General features: G+C 37.4%; 3 protein-coding genes across 3 annotated transcripts; all 3 read left to right on the top strand.

Annotated features, from left to right (window-relative positions):
- The first annotated feature begins 590 nt into the window (after positions 1–590).
- Positions 591–6,572, top strand: LOC132187074 (Pre-mRNA-splicing factor 3). The gene is made up of 6 exons (XM_059601236.2): positions 591–1,339; positions 3,271–3,549; positions 3,722–4,153; positions 4,239–4,433; positions 4,529–4,689; positions 5,278–6,572. The coding sequence occupies exons 1-6, from the start codon at positions 668–670 to the stop codon at positions 6,155–6,157; spliced, it is 2,619 nt and encodes an 872-aa protein (XP_059457219.2). The 5' UTR covers positions 591–667; the 3' UTR covers positions 6,158–6,572.
- Positions 6,573–13,997: 7,425 nt separating this feature from the next.
- LOC132187500 (ABC transporter G family member 1-like) lies at positions 13,998–16,684 on the top strand. Its single transcript, XM_059601828.2, has one exon. The coding sequence runs from the start codon at positions 14,274–14,276 to the stop codon at positions 16,539–16,541; it is 2,268 nt and encodes a 755-aa protein (XP_059457811.1). The 5' UTR covers positions 13,998–14,273; the 3' UTR covers positions 16,542–16,684.
- A 5,060-nt stretch (positions 16,685–21,744) lies between these two features.
- LOC132188156 (FKBP-type peptidyl-prolyl cis-trans isomerase) lies at positions 21,745–22,604 on the top strand. The gene has a single exon (XM_059602558.2). It carries the CDS (start codon positions 21,915–21,917, stop codon positions 22,494–22,496), a length of 582 nt encoding a protein of 193 aa, XP_059458541.2. The 5' UTR covers positions 21,745–21,914; the 3' UTR covers positions 22,497–22,604.
- The last annotated feature ends 1,258 nt before the right edge of the window (positions 22,605–23,862 follow it).

Genomic DNA, 23,862 nt, shown 5'->3' with positions numbered 1-23,862 from the left:
ATTGACATGTGACAAGAAAACTTAAAGCTCAATAAATTGAGACACGTGTTGATCAACTGAGCTATGCCAGAATCATAAAAAAACATTTAGAAAGTTTGATGTGTGATACTTCTATAGTGCTAAAATAGCAAAATGAATTTTCTAACTGAAATTTGATTAGTTTACTAAAAATGGTATAATTTTCTTGTTTTTCTTGTCTCAGTCCGGACCATTACGCTTGGGTGCCTGGCCAGTTAGGAATCAAGATGGTTGGCTTTAATAGCTTTTCCGGGCCTTTTCGCATTTGGCCCAAATCTGGTAAACACGGATTTTAGGTTACGAGGGAATTCAAACCTTAAATTCTAAGAGAACTTATACATTTTAACTTTATTTAAATTTTATATTCTTTAAACAACCCAAATATAATCTTAACCCTTTTTTCTCTTCAATATTCGCAAATTTAAATTCAGTCGAATAGAAATTAAAAAAAAATCGTCATCTAAACCAATTTCCAAAGAGAACAAACCTCATTCCTCATAAAGCCGCCGGTTCGCCCGGTTCAGTGAAAGCAAACCGTAAAGAAACCGCAACGATAAAATCCAAGCCGCTATCTACTTGCCCAAATCTTTCCCATCCATCAAGTGGGAGAGTGAGAGCGAGATTCCGATCTGCGATACCAAACCCTAGCATGGATCGCCCTTCGAGCAAGCGCACTAGGGACGACCGCGACCACCGCGATCGAGACCACAAGCATCGATCCTCCAGAGACGACAAGCACCGAGACTCCTCCGATCACCACCACCGTCACCGATCTCGGCACGAGCGCTCACACGACGAGATAGATGGAAACCGAGACCGAGAATCGAAGCGCGAGCGGTCGTATGACGATGAGAGGGAGAGGGAGGGGAGCAGAGAGAGAGACAGGCCCAAGCATCGCGAGGCGAAACGTGAGCCGTCGGATGATGATCGCGAGGATCGTCATCGCGAGAAATCGTACGATAGGGACGGGTCGGTGGAGAGGCGACACTCCTCGCACTCGCACAAGAGGAAGGAGAGAGGAGAGAGTGAGGAGAGAGGTGACGGTGTCGAGAAGAAGGCTAGGGTTTCGGAGAGAAGGCGGTTTGAGGATGGGAAGGAAGCAAATGGGGAAGAGAGGAAAGAGAAGAAGAAGGAGAGGAGGAGGTTTGAGGATAGAGTGAAAGAAGAAGAGGAGGAGAAAAGGGATAGGGGTTTGGAAGGTGGGAAGAGAGTGAGTTTGAGTGAGGTTAAGGTTAAGTTTAAGGAAGAGGTGAGTGATGATGAACATTTTGATGATGCCCAGAGCACCGGCACCGCCAATGCGAGTGGTTCAGTTGGGAATGTAAGTTTGATTACCAACTCTTTTCGCTTTATGTAATATTTGTTATTAGGTTTTTTTCAGTGTTTGTTTGCATGCAAAAGAATCAGAGATGATGATAACAAGCACATGTTTTATGTGAAATCGAAGTTCAAAGGAGTATTGTACACTAGCGGGCCCTTGGTTTTGTGCCACGCACATATAGCCGATACTTCAGCATCTTGTGGATGTGATGGTTAGTGAAAGTAATATGATTATTCATCCACACAAAAAAAAAAAACTAATATGATATGTTTGAAACTATGCTAATTCGATGATACCCCCACATTATCAACTAATGATATACACTAGCCTCATATTGCGTGTGAAATGTCAGTTGTTTTTACACTAGTGTCTTCCATGCATATATGTGAGTATTCATCTAATTGAATTTCTTAGATGCAGGACTTGCTCTCCTGAATGAATAGTTCGATTAAATATACAAATTTGGTTCTTGCTTAATTGGGTTGCTTAAGTTTAACCAATGAAAGTTTGGAGGTTTGAGGAATTTGAGTTTTAAGAGCGTTGGCTCTCCAATTGTTTTGAAGCAGGTCTAATATTGGCTGGGTTAAGTCAGTGATGAAAGTAATTGTTGACCTTCTGAGTTGGATTTGATTTGAATTTAGATACTTCTTTATGATCTTGTTGAACTCCAATCTAGGAGGAATAGGACTGATTTTGTACGGTTGTTTTTCTTAGCAGTTTTACGTAGTATTAATGTTTGTCATGTTTTAGTACGTGAGTTCATTTTGATAATGCACTTGATTTGCATATGTACTTAAGATGAAACACTCCATAAATTTAAATTGTTTGCCTTGTCTAATATGGACTGAACTCAGAGGATTATGACAATTAATATGCTTATCTTTGATGTTTTGCTGCAGTTGTTCCATCACTAGTTCTTTTAATAATAATGGGTACTACTGTTTTCTGTTGTTTTTCTTTTCTAAAATTCTCATCATGTCATTGCCAAATTATAATTAGTCAAAGTGTTTATATGGTGCATAAACCAAGTTTGTTTGGGAACCAAACGTTTCCCAACTCTTTTCTTTTCTTTTTTTTTTTGGTTGATTTGACACCACTTTACTAAACTCAACTCAAATTTTTTCAACCCAACTAATAAAAATCATTAATACAAAATTTAAAAAATAAAAAAAATTTAAACTATATATATTTAGGTTGATGGCCGGATCACCCCTAAGAGGAGTCTGGGGGTGGCCGATCCACCCCCGATTGCTTTCAGGGGTGGCTTAGCACCCCCGTCTAACTTGGGGGTGGTTTGGCCACCCCCAAGCAGCGACTGGGGGTGGCTCGCTAGTTTGGGTGGTGGCCTAACCACCCCCAAAATCGCTGTTGAGCCACCCCCATCAGTTTCTCGGGGGTGGTTAGCCATCACCAGACACCCGGGCCGCCCCAACTTTTTTCTTTTCTTTTCTTTTTGTTTTTTGTAATATTTAATTATATTTTATATTCTTTAAACCACTCAAACATAATCTCAACTCTTTTTTTTCTCGATATTCACAATTTTGAATTGAGTTGGAAAGAATACAAAAAAATTGCACACCCAAACGAGCCATCCCAACTAGTGCTTAGGCATAATCCAACCATCAACCTATGCCAATGCATCATTCTAGACACGCACTTCTTGAATGGCATTCACTTATATTGATTAATTTACGGGCGGTCTGTCATGAAAAGATATTCTATAGTATGAATTATATCAGATTGATTAAATGATGACATTTTTTTTCTTATGAGCTTATTACCCTTGCTGACAATCTTTCCATTGGTGGAGGACATATCTTCATACTCTATTAATGCTTCTCTAATCCATTTTGCTAATTTCCAATTTTTTTCTCCCAATTATCTAGCTCCTATCGGCTATTATATGAACTTATCGTTTACATTTTATGCAGGGTGCTGCTCTGGAATCACTCACCATGGAATCCAGGAGAGTGCCTGAGACCTCTGCCCCTGGTCATCCCCTTCCTACAAAGGTATCTTCAATTTCTACCACAAATGAAAATAAGGGAGTTAGTATTACCAGATCTCATGAGGTTCCTGGAAAATCTAGTACAGATGGGTCATCTTCAGCTGCTGGAAGAAGTGGAATAACTCTTGATGCTTTAGCTAAAGCTAAGAAAGCTTTACAAATGCAAAAGGAATTGTCAGAGAAGCTGAAGAAGATTCCCATGGTAAGTTGTTTATCCCAGTATACTTCTACTTTATCTTATATGTAGCTATTATGGTACTTTTTGTGCTATAATCTCTCTTTAAAATTGAGTGCAGAAGTTCTCTCGCTTAACACCCCCCTCCCCCTCCCCCAACCCCCAATTGTATGTGTTAACTATTGTCTTGATCATGTAGTTGAACAAGGGTTCTAACCCAAGCTCAGATGGTACCCGGCAGTTGGGATTGAAGGAAGGACTGAAAGCACCATCTATTGCTGCTGGAACAGGGTCAACTGCCCCTACAGCTGTTTCGGCAGGGGCAACATCAAGTTCATTAACCTTACCCATATCTGCTACAGGTCCTAGTGCTCCTGCTGGTCTCCCAGCTATACACAATATTGAGGCAGTAAAACGTGCACAGGAACTTGCTGCCAGGATGGGGTTTCGTCAGGACCCAGAGTTTGCTCCTCTTATAAACTTGTTTCCAGGTCAGATGGCAGCAGATGTTTCTGTTCCGCAGAAGCCAAGCAAGGCCCCTGTTCTTCGCCTTGATGCACTTGGTAGGGAGGTAGATGAGCATGGAAATGTGGTGAATGTGACTAAACCAAGCAACCTAAGCACTTTAAAGGTTTGTCAATCTGTTCAGACAGGTGTCAATAAGTATTGAGACATATTTTTGTTAATTCTTTAATCTTGTCTTTTAAACTTTGCAGGTCAACATTAACAAACAGAAAAAGGACGCATTTCAGATTCTTAAACCCGAGTTGGATGTTGATCCAGACTCAAATCCTCATTTTGATGAAAGGATGGGTATTAACAAAACTAAGATTTTGAGACCTAAGAGAATGAGTTTCCAGTTTGTTGAAGAAGGCAAGTGGTCAAAAGAGGCTGAGCATATTAAATTGAAGGTATTTATTTTTGCCTTTTCTTTCCTCTTGATCACTTCTACGGATCTACCAATTCAGGGTCTGTTCTTATAGTTGTTGACATTTTGTTGTTGCAGAGTCAATTTGGAGAAGCACAAGCGAAAGAGCAGAAGGCAAAGCAGGCACAGCTGGCTAAGGCAAAGGCAGCACCTGATATTAATCCAAATTTGATAGAGGTAGCAGAGAGAGTTATCACCAAAGAGAAACCTAAAGACCCAATTCCTGAAATTGAGTGGTGGTAAGTTGATAGTGTATTCTTATAATGGTATTTTGTTAAGGCATTTTATAATTGTCTGATCAGTTCACATGGTATGACCATGGGGAATTTGTATAATTTGAAGGCTATGTTGGTAAAAATTGATCACCTTTGGTCGCCTTTGGAAAACGATGTATGGCCACCCCAACCAGAATTTTCGCCCAACCAGAATTTTGGAATATTCAAGGATTCACTTTTTTTCCCCCTGAACGGATTGGAAAACTAAGTTTAGGTGGGGGGTCATGTTAGAGATGTTATTTAATTGCAGACAGATAAAGCAGTTAGCCAGTTATTATTCAAGTTGGTTCCTCACTGCTTAGTGAGAATATCCAGAAACTCTCAAAAGCATGTGTAGATTGATTTGCTTCCTGATTTTTTGAAACAGCTGAGGTTGGATAAAGTACTTCTCCATACTTGTCTTGACCATTGAAAAGAGAAAACATGGGGGTTTACTGTACTTGATGAAACAGAAGGAGCCAATCTATTTCCTTCTGCTCTATATATGTTTCTTATTTTATGCTTTTCTATAATATGTTTTATGTTATTAATTACTTTTGCTGGAATTATCAGGGATGTGCTTCTTTTGCAATCTGGTGCTTATGGTGACATTACTGATGGATCTGTGGCTGAAGATAAACTGAAAATGGAGAAGATCACTATCTATGTAGAACACCCTCGCCCAATTGAGCCTCCTGCTGAGCCTGCTCCTCCACCTCCTCAGCCCCTGAAGCTAACCAAGAAGGAGCAGAAGAAACTCCGTACTCAACGTCGTCTGGCGAGGGAGAAAGATAAGCAGGAGATGATTAGACAAGGCCTAATTGAGCCTCCGAAGCCGAAAGTTAAAATGAGCAATCTGATGAAAGTTCTTGGCTCCGAAGCCACCCAAGATCCAACTAGGCTTGAAAAGGAAATCAGGAGTGCAGCTGCTGAACGTGAGCAAGCTCACATAGACAGAAATGTTGCTCGGAAACTCACTCCTGCTGAGCGCCGTGAAAAGAAAGAGCGGAAGCTTTTTGATGAGGCAAACACACTGGAGTCCATTGTGTCAGTTTACCGGATCAATGACCTGTCACACCCACAGACCCGCTTCAAAGTTGATGTTAATGCCCAAGAGAACCGCTTGACTGGATGTGCTGTGATTTCTGATGGCATTACTGTTGTGGTTGTTGAAGGTGGAAACAAGCCCATAAAGAGGTATGGAAAGCTTATGCTTAAGCGTATAAACTGGGCATCTGCTGTAAAGGAGGAAGATGAAGATGGGGATGAAGGTGATGATAAGCCTGCTAATAAGTGTGTCTTAGTATGGCAAGGATGTGTTGCCAAACCGAGTTTCAATAGATTTACTGTTCATGAATGCCTGACTGAAGCCGCTGCTCGGAAAATATTTACCGATGCTGGTGTTGCTCATTACTGGGATCTAGCCGTTGACTTTTCGGATGATCAAATATAATTGGAGAATTTGCTTTGATGGAAGTTTCTCGTTCTATTTGTCAGATTATTTTTGTTCAACTTGAGCCTGCTTCGTCCGGTAAGTGATGAGTTCCAGAAGTTGTCGAGGATGCAGGGTTTCAACTGTAGGCAACCATTTATTTGTGGATGTAATACCCAGCGGAGATGTTAAAATCAAGTGTAGCGCACGAAATTGCCCAAAGTTGGACTTTAAATGCAAGTCGCAGGAGTTGAGACTGAATGGCATTCATTCTTGGCGTATACCTTCCATCTTTGACGCAATTGGGAGCTATACATAACAAAGTGTATGACAGCCCTTGGTAACTAACTGGAATTCTGGGCTGGTAGTGCCAATTTGATAATTAGTTTGTAGATATTTTGGGGTTATATAATAATTGTAGAAACATTTTTGTGCTTTCCATTCTATCAGTAAGTGGGCCAAACCTGGTCATGTGCCAGGTGATAGGCCCAAGCCTGTCTGCACTCATTTAAGCAGGCTTAGGCTCAAGTAGTAAAAAGCAATTAATTTTGTGGGCTTGCTTGGACCTAAGTTATAGAAGCCCTAAATCATAAGACCAAGTATCGATAAAACCACCATACCGTTCGGCCTCTCGTCTTATTAGATGTTGGGAATAGCTCTCTATTTACTTGATTAATGTGAGGGTCTTCCTCCGTCCCTTAATGGATGACTAGAAGTATTGGTTCATGGTGATCATTTATTAAAGAATGACTATAGTTATTCAAATGATTGAACAACCGAGAGCAATTTATTAACAATACTTAAGGTTGGTATTTGAAATTGGTATTTGAAATCGAAAGAGAGGGTGGCGAAGGAGGTGGCTGAGTCACCCATCATTTGGTCAAAGGGGATGGTTATATATATTTAATTTGTGACGTGTTATATAATTGGATATGACGTCGCACACTAATAGAATTGGATAGTTTATTTGTTATTTATGCATACCACAAAAAACTCTTAAAATCTTTTTTTTTTTTTATCACAGAGCATATTGCAAATCGGTATTGTCACTTATATAGTTATACTGATTTACCTTTTTCCCTGTTTTCAAACTGATTCTTTTATTGACTTTCTAAGGTTTTAATCCATCCAGGTGCCAAAAAAATGTAGTGTCAAAATAGGTGAAAGATGGACTCAAACAAATGGGGTGATTGAAGCATTAAGGGCAACTTGTTCTAGATGTGTAATATTCCCCAATAATTTTTTATTTTTAAAATACCCTTATAATTCTTTTAAAATCTTTTTTTTTTTTCAAAAAAAAAAATGTCCCCCTACATTTAAAATCTTAGTTCCACCACTATGTAGGATTGCTTTCTTCTAGATACTCCTATGAGTTTAATCCGTTATTTTTTAATTTATTGAATAATGTAATACACTACACTTTTATCTTACTTTGCGAATGCAGCACAACCAATCCGTCATTAATTTTATTTTATTTTAATAAGAATTGATCCAAAGACTTATTGATAGTACCACATCAGTAAATTGAGATAAAAGTAGAACAAAAATATTGTTTCTAAAATTTCTCACTCTCAAGTAGAATCGTGAAGGACTTCTTCAATTGGGGCATGAAATTGAAGTCCTTCATGATTTTACTTGTATTAGATAGAGAGTAGACGTTCTTGGAGATAGAGAACGACCTTGCTGTACTTGTTCTTAATTCATTTGGTGTCTTTGTTATAAATGTGAACCATCTATTTTCTTCTGACTTGTTTGGAGTATAGTGACCAACTGCTGCTGCTTTCTTGAAACGGAGCCCCTTGGCGACATTTTTAGGTATAGCGACCGCTGCTAGCTGCTTAATTTCATGACAGAATTTTAACTACATATATATGCTGACAAACTACGAGTCCCACGACTATGAAACATAACACATGTTTTTGCAGGCAAGAAGGAAGTGTTCTTGATGACGAAATGTTAAAAGTGGAACAGAGTCGGACTCAAATTAACCAAAAAAACAGAAAAGAAAAAATTAAAAAAAGGAAACGAAGAAATTGTTAATTTGGGGAGCGCCCAGATGGTCTGCACCGTACCAGAAGTAATTTTTTGCACAAAGTCCTCGAGAAGATGCGAGGTTGTTTGGAAGTGATAGAAAATTGAAGTTTGAGTGAGCAATAAATGTTCACTTGAATGCTTCAACAGTTGAACCTAGCTACTACATAGTACGTACGTACACACAAACGTGGGAGGCTTGCTTGTTGCCAACAAGTCCTACCAATTAATTGGGGTTCCAGCCCCTACCTTCCACATATTTAGCAATCATAGTACAAACTTTAGGAATAACTAATTTGTAAAAATTGGCTTGCATTAACATACAATAAAAGAGTGTCTAAAAACTTTTATATATATATATATATATATATATATATATATATATATATATATATATATATATATATATTGCATTTAACCGACACGGGATATGTTACAATTCTAAGTATTCCACATGACTTAAGTACAAGCTTAACTATGTATATATAAGTTCTTTGATACACTATTCTTGTAAGCTAGTTTTTAAGAATGAGTTTTACCGAAAGTTTATAACTGCAATATATATATATATTGCAAGCTGATTCTTAAAAGTGAATTCTATCGAAACTAGATTTCACAAACTTTTTTTTTTTTTTATTTAATCAAATGCGGGAAAAGGTTACAATGGAAGATTTCATGAACTTAAGTATGCAGTTATAAACTTTCGGTAAAACTCACCCTTAAAAACAGGCTTTGCAAGAAGAGTGCACCCAAAAAACTTATATATATATATATATATATATATATATATATATATATATATAGTTAAGGTTGTAGTTAAGTTATGTGAAATACTTAGAATTTTAACTTTCATGAAACCATTCCTCGCGAAGATTCATGAAAGTACGTGAGACGTATGTCATGATATTATATATGCGGAATTAACTGCGGCACGCCTAAGTTAGCCCCCATCCTCAGCGGCTCAGCGCTCATGTGTTTAATTACTTTCCACAAATTCCGTTCATTTTCACATGATGTGAAAAGGTAGATAGAAGATGGATGGGGATGGCCGGATGCCGGATGACGTATGCATGCATGGGTTAGATGGAAGGTGGACTCCACATGTATATGGGATTCAATTCTTGTAGCTGGATAGATCTTTCTCTCTCTAAATGAACTGATGACCGGATTCAGGCGCCACCCTTTGAAAAATGGTAGTGGACTTAATTGGCATGCAGCTTCGGTCAATGGAGGCACATGCATAGCACGTGCTCATGCACATGCGACATGCGACATGTGATGTAGGTGCATTGCATGCCCAATATATGTTTTGACTTTTTTTTTTTCTTCATTATCTGTTTTGACTTGAGGCAATATTAATAGCCAATAGTATTACTAGTTTTCACCGCCTCGTCCATACTTTTATAGGTGTGAGTTAGCTTGCAATTCGGTGAAGGTGGTGGCTTATCTACATTAACTACCAGCCTTGAGGCTTCAACCGTATTCCAAAACTATCATCACCTTTCTTCTTCTTCTTTTACTCTTCTTCTATATTTCTTATAAACTTACCCTTTTGAGAAGCAAACGTTTTTATATTTGTAGTCCGACAACCCTTTTGGTTTATGTTTTCTCCACTCTGATCCTTCTAACTTTTCAAACTCATGCTAATCTTCCAGATTTCTGATTAATTAATGAGGATTAATAAATATTTTGTTCATGCAGGACCATCCACCCATTCCAAACCAGATCCCCCCCTTTCTTCACCTTTTTCCACCAAACAATTCCAATACATATTTAATTAATACGAGCTTAATTAATGTGCTCATATTGGTAAACCGAGACTTGATTATAATTAAGCTCAGGATATTATTGGTTCTAAGAGCCCGATATATGTATAAAATTTGAACTATATAATATAAACTAATAATAATAAAAACCTATTTTAGTTTTGGTACGACTTCTTCAGTAGGATTTGTGATTTTTTATCCTTATTATTTGTTATGTATATTTATACTTTATAATTAATATTATTTGATATATGTAGGGACTAGGGAATGATCAACTATTAGTTGATTGTACAGAAAATCAGTTCCTCTTGGAGGTTGAGGTCTAGAAATTTCTCTAATCATTAAAAACGATGCTAAAAAAAAAAAAAGCCCTAAAACACTAAAAGAGGCCCAAAAATATTTGAAAAACGGTTAGCAATTAATAATCGCATAACCACTGGCTGCGGTTAACCGCTAATTACCCTAGTAGTTGGGGTTATTTAAAAATAATAACCGCCTAAAGTAGTTGTAGTTATGAGGGAATAACCACAACCACAGCCTCTTGTACACTTTTGGCACCATAACAGGATGCCAAAAATTTCAGTAAGAGAATACATATGTATGAGTTATATCTATTAGCCATGACACTTTCTTTTCTTTTTCTTTTTAAAAATAAACAAGAAAAATTAATTTTACTCTTCACACTTAATTCACATCGGCTCACATGACGTATTTTAAATAAGTAACTTCAATGTTAGCCATTTGAAAAGTAGAAAGAAAGTCAATAATTTACAACACGTCACATTAACCTACATGTAACGAATATATGATAAATAGATGTGAAAGCTGAAAGTAACATTATTCTTTTCCCTTTCTATTTTTATTTTTTATATATATCTATGATCTTCGAACAATTCATGAGGTGGAAATATTGGCATGACCAGGTAAAACATGCCAAGAAAGCTCAGAAAAGATCCATGAAAAGAAGAAAAAAAAAAAGAAGACAAGTGCTAAGTTAACTAGTTTACGTGTATATATATATATATATACTTAGCTATTGTTCTTGTTTGATTTCGACATAAGAAAGAGATTTCTTAAGAAGATATATAAAAAGCTTCCAGAATACGTACGCATCTCGTCCCTATATACACTGTTTCCATGGATTCAAATCTGTTTGGTTGGACTCATCTGATTAGATATTTTAATTTGTAGCCTGAATTTATTGCAAAATGCCAATCTACCAGCTGGCTCGCGCGATTTCTTTGCACTTAAGGAAACCCATTTAACGGGATGCCAAAATAAGACTTGCTGCATGCCCAGACAAAACCCTAAATCTGAAAGAAACGTTTCTTGATTAAAAGGAAACAACACATTTTAATCAGAAAGAGATTTATATCTTGATTAAAAGAAAATGACACGTCATGAGTATTTTCGCCTTAGGACCTGTTTGGAATTGCGTTTGAGGAGCCTAAAAGTGCTTTAAACACTAAAAAAAGCCCGTTTGAAAAAAATATATATATTTGTTTAGTAAAAAAATTAAAAGCACTTTTAGAAGTTCAAAAAGCCTAAAAATTGTCAAAAAACACTTTTGGCAAAAGTTTAAAAATGAAGTTTTTGCCTAAAAGCTCTTTTTGACTTAAAAGTTATATTTCTCAAACGCAATCTCAAACAGACTCTTAATTTGTATCAGCGATAAAACATCCGCGAAGAGACATCGACAATATAGGTGTCGCTAAATCAAAAACTTTCATAGCATAAACGACGACCAACAAATGGTGTTGTTAATAATTTACTTGTTATTAGCAATGATTAGAAAATGCCGTCGTTGATCATAAACACCAAAATTCTTGTAGCAACAAATCCCGTTTAAAAGTTAAATTGAAAGAAATATTGTTTGCCATATTTGATATCGACTTTTATTTTTTTGTTTTTAACTCAAAAAATATTAATAATTAACCCAAAACACAACACGGACAAAGATTTCCTCCAAATTGGGTTGGTAGAATTTCATTTAACCGAATCTATAAAAGTGACATGTGTTTATTTTTTTAATAACATGTGAGATGCACATGAGTTTTTAATTAAATTTATTTCAATTTTGTCCTTGCTATTAAAAAAACATGTGCATCTCATATGTTCAAGGACACATGTCATTTTTATAAACTCGGTTGAAGGAAATTCCTCCAACTCAATTTGAAGGAAAACTTTGTCCAACACAAAATACTCTTTTATTGAGAATAAATCCCTCACGATGACATTAATATAGCAATTAATGCGACTATTTCTTATTCTTTTTTTTTGTTAACATGCATATCCACACAAGAGGAAAATGAGGAGGATTCGAATTAATGACCTTAATTTTATGAGGCGTGGTCTCCAACTGATCGATTACATGTTGTAAACCTACAACTACTATTACCCCCAATATGTGAATAATAACTATAGAATTTCCTGAGTAATACAAATTCCAAAATAACAGAGACTTTGATATTCTAGCTAGTGAGATTTTATCTCTCCGACTACCGTGAATGTAGAATGAATAAGCTAAAAAAAAAATTAAACTAAATACTTATTTAAGCATCGAAGTGTCTTCGTTGTAGAGAGAGAGGATCAGCAAATCCAGTGATGAGTACAAAAAAATTGCATCAATACTCTTCAAAATACAATCAAAATAGTATTTCAAAAAATAAAATCAAATCAAATCAAAGTCCACGTATTAACTTACAATAAGTTATGGCAGCACACTTGCTCAAACAGTCCACGTTTGGTGAATAGCCCACACATAGGTAGACTAGCCGCGCCGCTTAGCCGTCTAGTCGAGCAACTTCGAGATACAACCAGAAGGACATCTGGATTCCTTAACCATATCATTTTACTTTTTCTTAATCTATTGCTTTTAGCTCGGGGAAACTCCAACTACATTTTACACTTTTTAATTTGAATACTCGAGTCTTTTTGTTTTCTTAATATATAATTTCACCTTTCAATTCTCACTTTATGGGGAGAGAAAGATGATATTTTAGGACAAATTTTTTCTCTAAATTCTTTCAATTTAATTTGTTAAATTGACATCTTTACAATATGTGAGAATCATTTGTTTTAAAAGCACATATAATTAGTTTAATAGATTGAGTTTGAAGAATTTTTTTAATTCAGTTCGAAAGAAAACTTTCACCAGTTAATTATCATTACAATTTTGTCTAATAGAAAATAGTTGATTTACAAGTTTTACTGAAACGTGACCATATGATTCACATTATTTATATAACTATTAACGTATGGTGCAAACTAATCAACTATTATCTTTTTATTAATTGACTAATTGATAACTCCTTATACAACCAAAAATGTTATATATGAGTGTCATGTCATTACATTTAATCAAGAGTAATGAATGATCTTTTTTCAATTGGTTAATTATGATAATAACAAAATTCGAGGAATATATAGTGGTAGATGGATCATTTTCATTAATAATGCATGGTTAAGTGGGCTAAGATTACTAGCTACCCCTTTGATAGACTTGATTAAAACTAATTAACTAACTCCATCATGCATGGACTAGTCTCTCTTACAACTAATTTCCTCTTTCACTTAATAACACTAACTCACAAATCTGGCTTCCACGGCTCTGTAAGCTGCACCGGCTGCAGCCCACAAATTTGGCTCCGCAAAAGACCAACATGCAAGTGCAACCATTGAATTCATTTAACTTAATTGATTTAATCAATAACCTCTTTTACTTGGACTAGACAGTCTGACGGTCTAATCTCACTCTCACGCCACAGTAGATGAACATCCAACCTAATTTCATGCACCCCCAATGTAAACAACCTGACCCATAAAAGCCCAATACGCCACGTGTCAAATACCAACAGAATCCCTACGTATTCTGGCAGCTGCTCCTCAAGAAAAAGAAGACGTATAGACAAGTGATTAGGCGTTGTAGGTCACCTTTCTCTCACCCCACTGCCACCCAAAAAAAATAAAAAGAAAAATGAAAGAAAATGAAAGTGAGAAAGCTGTAAATTCCTTGGCATATTTCATACGCAGGATGGAGCTGAGCTTATTCTACTTTTATAAAAGGGGAAACCCCAAACCCAACAAAACACAATAAGAAACGCTTTCGCTTCCTCTTCCCAAATAAACCACCTCACCGCCACACCACCGTGGAGTGGCAGTTCCAATCTAACGCCGCTAACTCTCACGGCTTCGCATAACAAGGCAACGAGCGTTACTGCGTTACGCATGCTACCAAAAGTGCCAAACCCCACGCTAAACACGCCGTTAACCTCACCATCTTGTTTTCAGACTCTGAGACTATAAACAACAGCTGAGCCATTTTACAAACCCGAATCCGAATGTCTCGTATTGCAGCGGAGAATTTCTCGCCGGTGAGAGGTACTTTGGGAATTTTCAGTCACATGGAGCTCGACGACAACTCGTCACGCTCCGACACCAGCGCGTCTCCGACACTTGGCGAGCTGCTGAAACGAGTCGGCGATGCGCGGAAAGAGGCCACAGGAGATGGCAACGAGACGCCGGTGCACCAGGTGGTCGACCTCACCGACGCGACACTCGAGCCTCGGCCCCTACCTTTCGTCCTTTCGTTCAGCAACTTGACCTACAGCGTCAAGGTCCGCCGGAAGATGAGTTTTCCGGCTATCTTCTCCCGGGAAAGAAACCTGCTCGGCGCCGCCACGACCGCCTCTCCTGAGGCTGGAGAGAGCCTGTTCACAAGCACGAAGACTCTCCTGAAAGACATTTCCGGGGAGGCGCGCGACGGCGAGATCATGGCCGTTCTCGGAGCGAGCGGCTCCGGAAAGTCCACGCTGATCGACGCGCTGGCGAATCGAATCGCCAAGGGAAGCCTGAAAGGAACGGTGACCCTGAACGGCGAGGTCCTGGAATCTCGGCTCTTGAAGGTGATTTCCGCCTATGTAATGCAAGACGACCTGCTGTTCCCAATGCTCACCGTCGAAGAAACCCTAATGTTCTCGGCGGAATTTCGTTTGCCTCGAACTCTCTCAAGGTCCAAGAAGAAGATGCGAGTTCAAGCCCTAATCGATCAATTAGGTCTCCGAAACGCCGCCAAGACCATCATCGGTGACGAAGGCCACCGCGGCGTCTCCGGCGGTGAGCGCCGCCGAGTCTCCATCGGCATCGACATAATCCACGACCCGATCATCCTCTTCCTCGACGAGCCGACCTCCGGGCTCGACTCCACGAGCGCTTTCATGGTGGTCAAAGTCCTGCAGAGAATTGCTCAGAGCGGTAGCATCGTGATCATGTCCGTACACCAGCCGAGTTACAGAATTCTCGGGTTACTCGACCACTTGATTTTCTTATCTCGCGGACAAACCGTTTACAGCGGCTCGCCGACGAGCCTGCCGCTATTTTTCGCCGAGTTCGGCCACCCGATACCAGACAGCGAGAACCGGACCGAATTCGCGCTGGACCATATACGAGAACTGGAGGGATCGCCTGGCGGATCCAAGAGCTTGGTCGAATTCAACAAATCGTGGCAGAACATGAAGCAGAGCAACAACCCGGGTCGGAGCTCCGAGACGGGGACGGAGCGGCACGGTTTATCGCTCAAGGAAGCGATAAGCGCGAGCATTTCGCGAGGCAAGTTAGTCTCTGGTGCCACCAACACAGCTACGAGCCAGTCCTCGATGGTCCCGAGATTCGCGAACCCGCTTTGGATCGAAATGGCGGTGCTAGCGAAACGGTCGGTGACGAACTCGCGGCGAACCCCGGAGCTCTTCGGAATCCGATTGGGCGCGGTGATGGTGACGGGATTCATCCTTGCGACGGTTTTCTGGCAGCTTGATGACTCTCCCAAAGGTGCCCAAGAACGGCTAGGATTCTTCGCGTTCGCCATGTCGACCACCTACTATTCCTGCGCCGATGCCCTTCCGGTTTTCCTCCAACAGCGCTACATCTTCATAAGGGAGACAGCTTACAACGCCTACCGCCGTTCCTCCTACGTGCTCTCCCACGCGCTCGTCTCGCTGCCTCCGCTGGTCTTCCTATCCGTGGCCTTTGCTTGCACCACGTTTTGGGCTGTGGGCCTCGACGGAGGGATCTCCGGGTTCTTGTTCTATTTGCTTACCATCTTCGCTTCCTTCTGGGCAGGCAACTCCTTCGTTACTTTCCTATCCGGCGTCGTTCCGCACGTCATGCTCGGGTACACCATCGTCGTCGCCATCTTGGCCTATTTCCTCCTCTTCAGCGGCTTCTTCATAAACCGCAACCGAATCCCGAGCTACTGGCTTTGGTTCCATTACATCTCCCTGGTGAAGTACCCTTTCGAGGCGGTTCTGCAGAACGAGTTCAGCGACCCCAACAAGTGCTTTGTAAAGGGTGTTCAGATCTTCGACAACTCGCCGCTCGGGGCTGTCCCCACGGCCCTGAAACTGAAGCTGTTGGATAACATGAGCGACACTCTCGGGGTGAAGATTACGGCCTCCACGTGCTTGACCACTGGCACTGACTTATTGCAGCAGCAGGGGATCACTGATCTCAGCAAGTGGAACTGCCTGTGGATCACTGTGGCTTGGGGGTTTTTCTTCAGGATTCTGTTTTACTTTTGTTTGATGCTGGGAAGCAAGAACAAGAGGAGCTGATGAATGATCAGGTTGCAGATTGGTGGGTTGGTGATGCATGCTGTCAACTAGGGTCGTTTCATGTTTGTTTGTGTACCATCTTCTTGTTTTCTTCTACTTTTTTGAATATAATTGGCTTGGAATTCGACCGTTGGTATAGGTGAGAGATTGGGTTCTTTGTATGAAACTGTTGCATATAATACTAAATCTTTCATTCTCCTGTTTAATTTTTATTCAAATACTTCAAACATTCTCCTTTTTCGGTACCTGACCTTTTAAAATTTGCTCTTATTATTAGTACTTAGGATTATAGTTATAAGTAAGATGGTATAAAGTACGTACCTAAGCCTTTTCCTTTATGAGAGGCTGGGGTTTGGGGAATATATATATATATATATATATATATAGAGAGAGAGAGAGAGAGAGAGAGAAAGAGAGAGGATGCTCTCCGTTTAATTTTATGGTTTAAATTGAATTCTACAGTATTTAATAAAAAATTATATTATGTGGTAACGTGAGTAACATATACATGTTTAAATGTTGTAAAATCTAATCTTAATCATCATCTCCATTTCAAGTTCCGGATTATTGGGTCATCATGGGTACCTATTACATTTTTTATTTTAATTTTATTACAAAATTATATAATAAATCTTAATGATAAAAAAATTAATAATCAAGAACAGTAAGACCTTAGAGTGCAGCTAGCTAGCAGCCGCAGCCACAGCCGCAGCAGAGCAGAGAATATAGATCTAGTGAAATATCCCGGGCGAATAGGGTACGTAGATCAAGTGCTTATTACTGTGCACGTTGGTTCAATATGCGATGTTAACTTTTGTATACGTGTGTGTGTCTCCATGAGAATGGGTGCATGGTGTACTCTTGCATGCGGGCATGGTATCTCCTTTTGAAGCTCTTGTACATAGTGATTGATTCTGTAGGGAAAGTTATATTATTGTAGATATTTTATCTAAGTGTGATCTAGTTCGATGGCTAAAAAAAAAAAAAAAAAAAATAGTAGGTAGGGGCTAATAGGAAAAAAAAAAAAAAAAACAAAATTATAAGCTTACCTTGAATTTTTTTTTTTTTTTCCTTGTGATTTGAGGGAGGAATCGCCTATACCTGCTGGCCCCATTCCTTTGTCCTTGCGCACATAAAATTCATATACAGTTAGAATTGCAAACGCTCCTTTAAATTTAAATATTGATCCATAGCTTATATGGGGATTGTGGGTTTAAACTGAGTTATCTTTCATGTATATCGACTTAAAGAATGCCCTAACAGGTTAATGGTCTGTGTCATAAAATAGGGCCGGGGAAACGTACTTCTCAAGGAAAAGTTTAAAGGAGGCTGTGTTCATTAATTACTATGTTTTGGACTGCGTTTTCTTCCATTTATTCTCCTCTATCCTTCTCCTGGAATGGTTAGAGATGAGCACCAACATATTATTGTTCAACCAATATATATATGGCAAACATGAACCATTAAATAGTAGGAGTATATATAAAGTTTTCGCAAGACCCACTGAGGAGGACCAATATATATTGCCCGTATTAAGGACGACACTACATAAACAGAAATGAATTAAATGGAGCAGTGCCTTGAAATTACAATATTGCTGGCAAGAGGATTAATGAGGCAGCTCAGTTTGTTTAACAAGGTTGAGGTAGATTACGTACGTGCACCGATTAACTAATGCAGAAGACTGAGAACTCCATTTTATTAATGCTTTTTAGAGTTTTTTTTTTTTTTTAACCAAACATTAAGAAGCATTTCATACCACACATGCATTTTGCCCACACATGCATTAATTATAATTAATATGTATCCCTTTTGTCAGTTTTGGCAACCAAACAGAACTCATGAATTCATGATTCATGTGCATGAAGCTGCTAGAAATCCTGCCGATAGCTTCCAGCAATTAAAGTTTAGGCTTTCCAAAAGGGCAAGTAGAACTAGATCCTCACCATTTCAAATCAACTGGATTATAGTAGAGGGATATTTTTATCCCCTCAAAAAGTAAAAAGACAAAAATATCTCTCTACTATAACTAACTGGATATTATCCTATTCATTTGAAATGGAAAGGATTTACAAGTGACCCCATGCAAAATTGCAAAAGACAATAATTATACCTATTTTCAAAGTTTTTAACACCAAAATTAATGAGAGCCAACCACCAAATTAAAGCGTTTAAACTTAGACTTCTCATGAGAGTTTCATTTCGTCAAGGACCCAATCCCCTTTAAACGGTATATATGTCTCATCTCATGATGTTCTCGTGATCCTACGTACCTGAATAGTTTTTTTTTAAAAAAAAAAAAAAAAAAAAAAAAAAGAAAACCAAAATTTACTCTACTAGTCCTTCATATATTTTTTTTTTAGAAAACAATATCTACATAAGATCAAAAGAACACCATAAAAAATCGTAACATTTCTCAATTCATAAGCTAATCAATAAAGTATCCATTTCATGATCTCTTTGATTGGTTTCCTATATAAATCATATCAGCATTTGAATGATTGAATGAGCATTAATCAATAAAATTTTCATCTATTTGGATCACCCTTGGTTCAATAAAATTGTGGCGTATCGTGTTACTCAAATAAAAGATCAGAAATTAGGAACTATCAACTCAAGGCTAGCTATTGCCTAAGGTCGGCTTGCCCTCAACCTGGATTAATCGAATTAGGTCAACTCTAAAGTTAGCAGGTGACTGACATGTTTTGCAATTTCTTAGAATTGTAAGGCCAATAGAAATGAACGGTCTAAATTGAATCACACAAACCTTTAAATAAATGAAAATAAAATCAAAAGAATAACCCTATTGAAGAGTAATCGACCACCGTCTTATATATCCTTCGAGATGGTGGTCAACCACTCTACGGCGGAGTATTGAGATATATCACTTTTCTTTCTCATTCTCTAATGTTTATATAGCGTAATTTTCACACCACATAAGCATTGAAACCTGAAGGGGGCTTTTTCTTGGCCAAAAAGTACAATGTTAAAAAAAAATATTAAAAAAAAAAAAAAACCCAAGAAATTAAACGAAAAGGTTGCAGTGAACTAAATTGTAGGTGTATTAATTATAGACTCAGTACTATAAGCTAACTGATTTAATGATTCTTAACTATACGCCTTTCATACTGTACGTACGTAGTTGTCGTGTTCATTAATGTCGAAACGATGACAATAGAAACGCATTCCCACGGCCTTTCCTGATTTTTTATTTTTATTTATTTTTTTAATTTATTAAAAAAAGAAAGAAGGTAAAATTCACTATCAAACTATCACTCTAATGACAATCTACCCTCCAAACTATAAATTTCGACAATTTATCCTCCAAACTACCAAAACAATAACAATGTTCCCCCCTCCCCCATGTAAGAAAAATGACGAAATTACCCTTATAGAATTTTCAATAAGACAAAAATACCGTTAAAAATTTGAAAAAAATAAATAAATTTTAGCATTTTTGTTTTTATTTTAGTAAGGGTAATTTTGTCATTTTGTTAAAATTTGGGGTACATTGTCATTATTTTGGTAGTTTTTGGAGTAAATTGTCGATAATTTGGGGAGTAAATTATCATTGGGGTGGTAGTTTAAAGAGATTAAGTGGACTTTATCAACAAAAAAAAAAAGAAAAAAAAATTGAAGGGAAGATAGGCAGTGGTTTCCTCGTTACTTCGCTGGTAAGAGTAACGTTAATTACATCCATTATTGGTTGATCAACACATATGCATGCATTTCTCATGTACGTTCTTTTCTTTTTTTTTTTTTTCTTTTTTTCTAATCATGTACGTTCTTTAACGTTACATCCACACTATTGTTTTGTTGGATGACATTATTGACATGTCTACAATAATTGCTTAGACTTCATAGCTAAGTACAAGGGAACACGATACCCTCCTATTTTGAGTGAAAAAAACAAATTAAAAAAATGATTTTATAGTTCAAATTAAACTTTACATTTAATAGTGTACATAGTGGTCCTTTTTTTTTTTTTTTTTTGGTTTCTCTCTTGCACCGACCCATGGTGGATGTAGACCTATAGAGTTCAGTTGCTTTCAATAAAAGTTTTACTTGAATGGTTAAGGCTAGTGTATTTTCCTTCCACATCTCTTCATTTTTTTTATTTTCAATTTATTTCTTTTTTGTACTTAAAACCGGTTTTAAGAACAAATTTTTTAGAGAAATTTGTTTTTTTCCTCTCTCATTCATCTTTTATATATATATATATATATATATATATATATATTAAATTCATCATTAAATTTGTAGGAGCCACAGATTCAATAGTAAATTTGAAAAAGTAATAAATAAGAGATAGATGAATAACATCTCTCGAATCTAATATGATTTGTCTCGTTTTGACTTTAAGACATCAATTTTTATTTTATTTTTTATTTTTTTTAATGTCAAAAACTTTATGGCCCAAGTTTTAGGTCAATTTTAATTCAAGGCCTCCATTAGTGTTTTAAGGCCCACGTTTTATGTCAATTTTAAGGCCCAACGACACTTCCCAAAATATAAAACATTTTTTTTATAAATTGTATTTTTATTTTGTTGTAAGAATATTTTGATAGAAAACAGATGCAAAAATATTGTAGAGATAAGAATTAACTTATTCTTTTAAAAAGATTAAAAGAACAAAGATTAGAGTGGTGCTAACTGCTAATGCTCTTATACATTAGGAAATCTTTTTGCATTGCAGATGGGCTGGGCCTAGACAACTCAAAGGGTTGCTAATCAAAGATTAACTAGTTTCAACAAGTTATAAAAGTGTTCACGTTGGACCTTGGTTTATGATCCTTAAAATTGGTTTTTAAAGTTGTTTAGCAATTTGGACACCAAAAAAAAATCAATATAAACAGGTGAGTGAGTTGTTTAAATAAATAGAAATGATTGGTGTCAATATTTGTTTATATTTTTTTAATATTTTTTTACTAAATTTAATAAATTAACCATTAGATTTGTGATGTCCGTTATTAATTTATGTGTTACATGAAATAGAAAAAATAGCTTCATCATTAAATGCTGAAACATGGTTTATTTTAGACGCTTAGATAAAATAAACGACTAAAATTTATAAATTTAAGAATCTCAAATTTTTTAAAAAAATTTGGAGATCCGAAAAAAAAATATATATATGGCCAAAATGTTAAGAACAATCATTTCAATTTTCTCTTAAATAAACCTGTTTGGACAAGCCATTAATGTGGGCAATAAAATTAGTGGAGATAGTTATCGAAGAAGACAGCCCAAACGCTTCCGACCACTAGGCACTAGATAGGCATTTGCACGTAAAAGTAAAATATGAAATAAAGGAAAGACATATGGATATGAGATAGAAATACGACTTCTTATCCAAAAGAAGAAACACAGGGAGAGATGGCGACCATACCATCATCGTCTCTGCAACTCTCAAGCACTTTCCCACTCGCCTCATCCCCGCCCAAGCCCCACACGCCCAAGCCTTCAATCTCCTTCACCACCCGAGCCACAGATCCACAAACACCGCCGTCCGAATCGGAACCGGAGCCATCCGAGTCCGGATCCGATTCACAAGCAGACTCCTTCGAGAACCGCCTCACGCAGGTCCGTCTCCGTAACCGTAGCGGGATCGGGAGGAAAGCGGAGCTCCGAAAGGGCCGAAAGTCCAAGAAGGGCGGGGTCGGGTCGGGAATGTACCTGCCGCCGGTGCCACTCAAAGAACCGGTTTCGGGCGGGTTAAAAGTGGATTTCGGGTTCAGTCCGTACAGCGAGAGGATAAACGGGCGGATCGCGATTCTGGGGCTATCTGCTTTGCTATTGGTTGAGCTAGCCACGGGTAAGAGCGTGATAAATTATCACACGCCATCGATCGTGCTAATTCAGATATATTTTGTTGCGGCGGTCGCTGCTTTGTTTGTAAAATATGAGAAAGAGAGGGTCAGCGTTTGGCCCCAATCTTCTTCTTCTGCTAAGGAATGAGTATCCATTTATGTACATCATTGGTGAGTCATTCAAATTTGTTGAGTGTGTTTTACATCCCAATCCTGACATAATTTTGAAGAAGAATGGTCGCGCTTTGTTACGTGTCGTAAATGATTTACCCATATTGTTTTTCTCAATATTTTTTTACAAATTCAACGGATACTCAACTATTACATTTGTGAGGTTTATCATTAACTTATGTAGAGTCCAAAGTTATGATTGATTTGTAAGATGATATGAAAAAAATCTAAACAAAATATTAACACTAATCATTTATCTTACTACAATCTAGTACAAACCCACGTGGCAGTTCATGTTTTATCCATACAGAAATACATGCGACAATGCATCTTGATTCCTTATTAATTTTATTAGAGCATCATCAACAATGTTTTTAAACTAGCTTTTTAGTTAAATTTAGTTATTTTGTTAACTTTTTTTGCTCAAACAAATACTGTAAAATAAAAAGTTTTTCTACTACTGCTACAGTGAACTTTCATATTTACAAGTTATTGTAGTAACTTGTAAGTAATATTTTATTATATATATATATATATATATATATATATATATATCTTTTTCTTTCTATTTTTTTAATCCTTTATCTCTCCTCTCTTTTATCTCTTTTTATGGGGAAGACAAGGAAATGATAAAAAATTAATAAAATAATATTTAATTAAAGTAAATAGTTAAAATAGATGTTTTTATTGGAGTGTGTAGTGAAAAATTAATAGCTAAAATAAAATAAAAGTTCTATTTTAAGTAGTAAAATAAAAACTCTTGCTAAAAATACTCTTATGTTGAGAATGGCTGATTCAAAGAGCATAGCGTAGTAAGATAAAAGTAGTGGTGTATTATGAGCATTCTCTGGTGAGAAATTATTAATCCGGAAACACGCGAAGAAATTATGAGAATTAGAGTTGTGAATAATCATCCAATGCCTGCCCTGTTTGCAGTAAAGTTGGAAAAATGTAAAAGAGATTTTGTACTCCCAATGATAAGAACTTGCTTGGGTTATAAAGAAAGCGGGCTAAGGTTCTCTTTAATCTTTATACAACAATCAGCGGTGTTCATGATTTTGATCCTACAAAACCCTAGCTCAATTCAGTCTTTCAGAGGAGTAAAAGGACAATAGAAGTCTTGTGTTGCATGTAACATATGAACTTCAAATTAGTCCCGACGATCGAGCACTTCTAATTTCATGCTTTAGGGAAGCCTTTTCACATCTGAATGCCTCATCATAGTTGCAACTTATTATTTCTTTGGTTCCAAAAGCTCAAAAACTCTGCTCAAAATTTGAGTACTACTTAACCTCTATGGAAATTAATAATAAAAGACACAGATTGCTGCTGACCTTTACATA

The sequence above is a fragment of the Corylus avellana genome, chromosome 6 (genome assembly GCF_965113065.1).
Source record: "Corylus avellana chromosome 6, dhCorAvel1.hap1.2, whole genome shotgun sequence".
Classification (NCBI taxonomy): domain Eukaryota; kingdom Viridiplantae; phylum Streptophyta; class Magnoliopsida; order Fagales; family Betulaceae; genus Corylus; species Corylus avellana.
The sequence above is the reverse complement of the archived record's forward strand: the minus strand, read 5'-3'. Positions and strand labels throughout refer to the sequence as shown.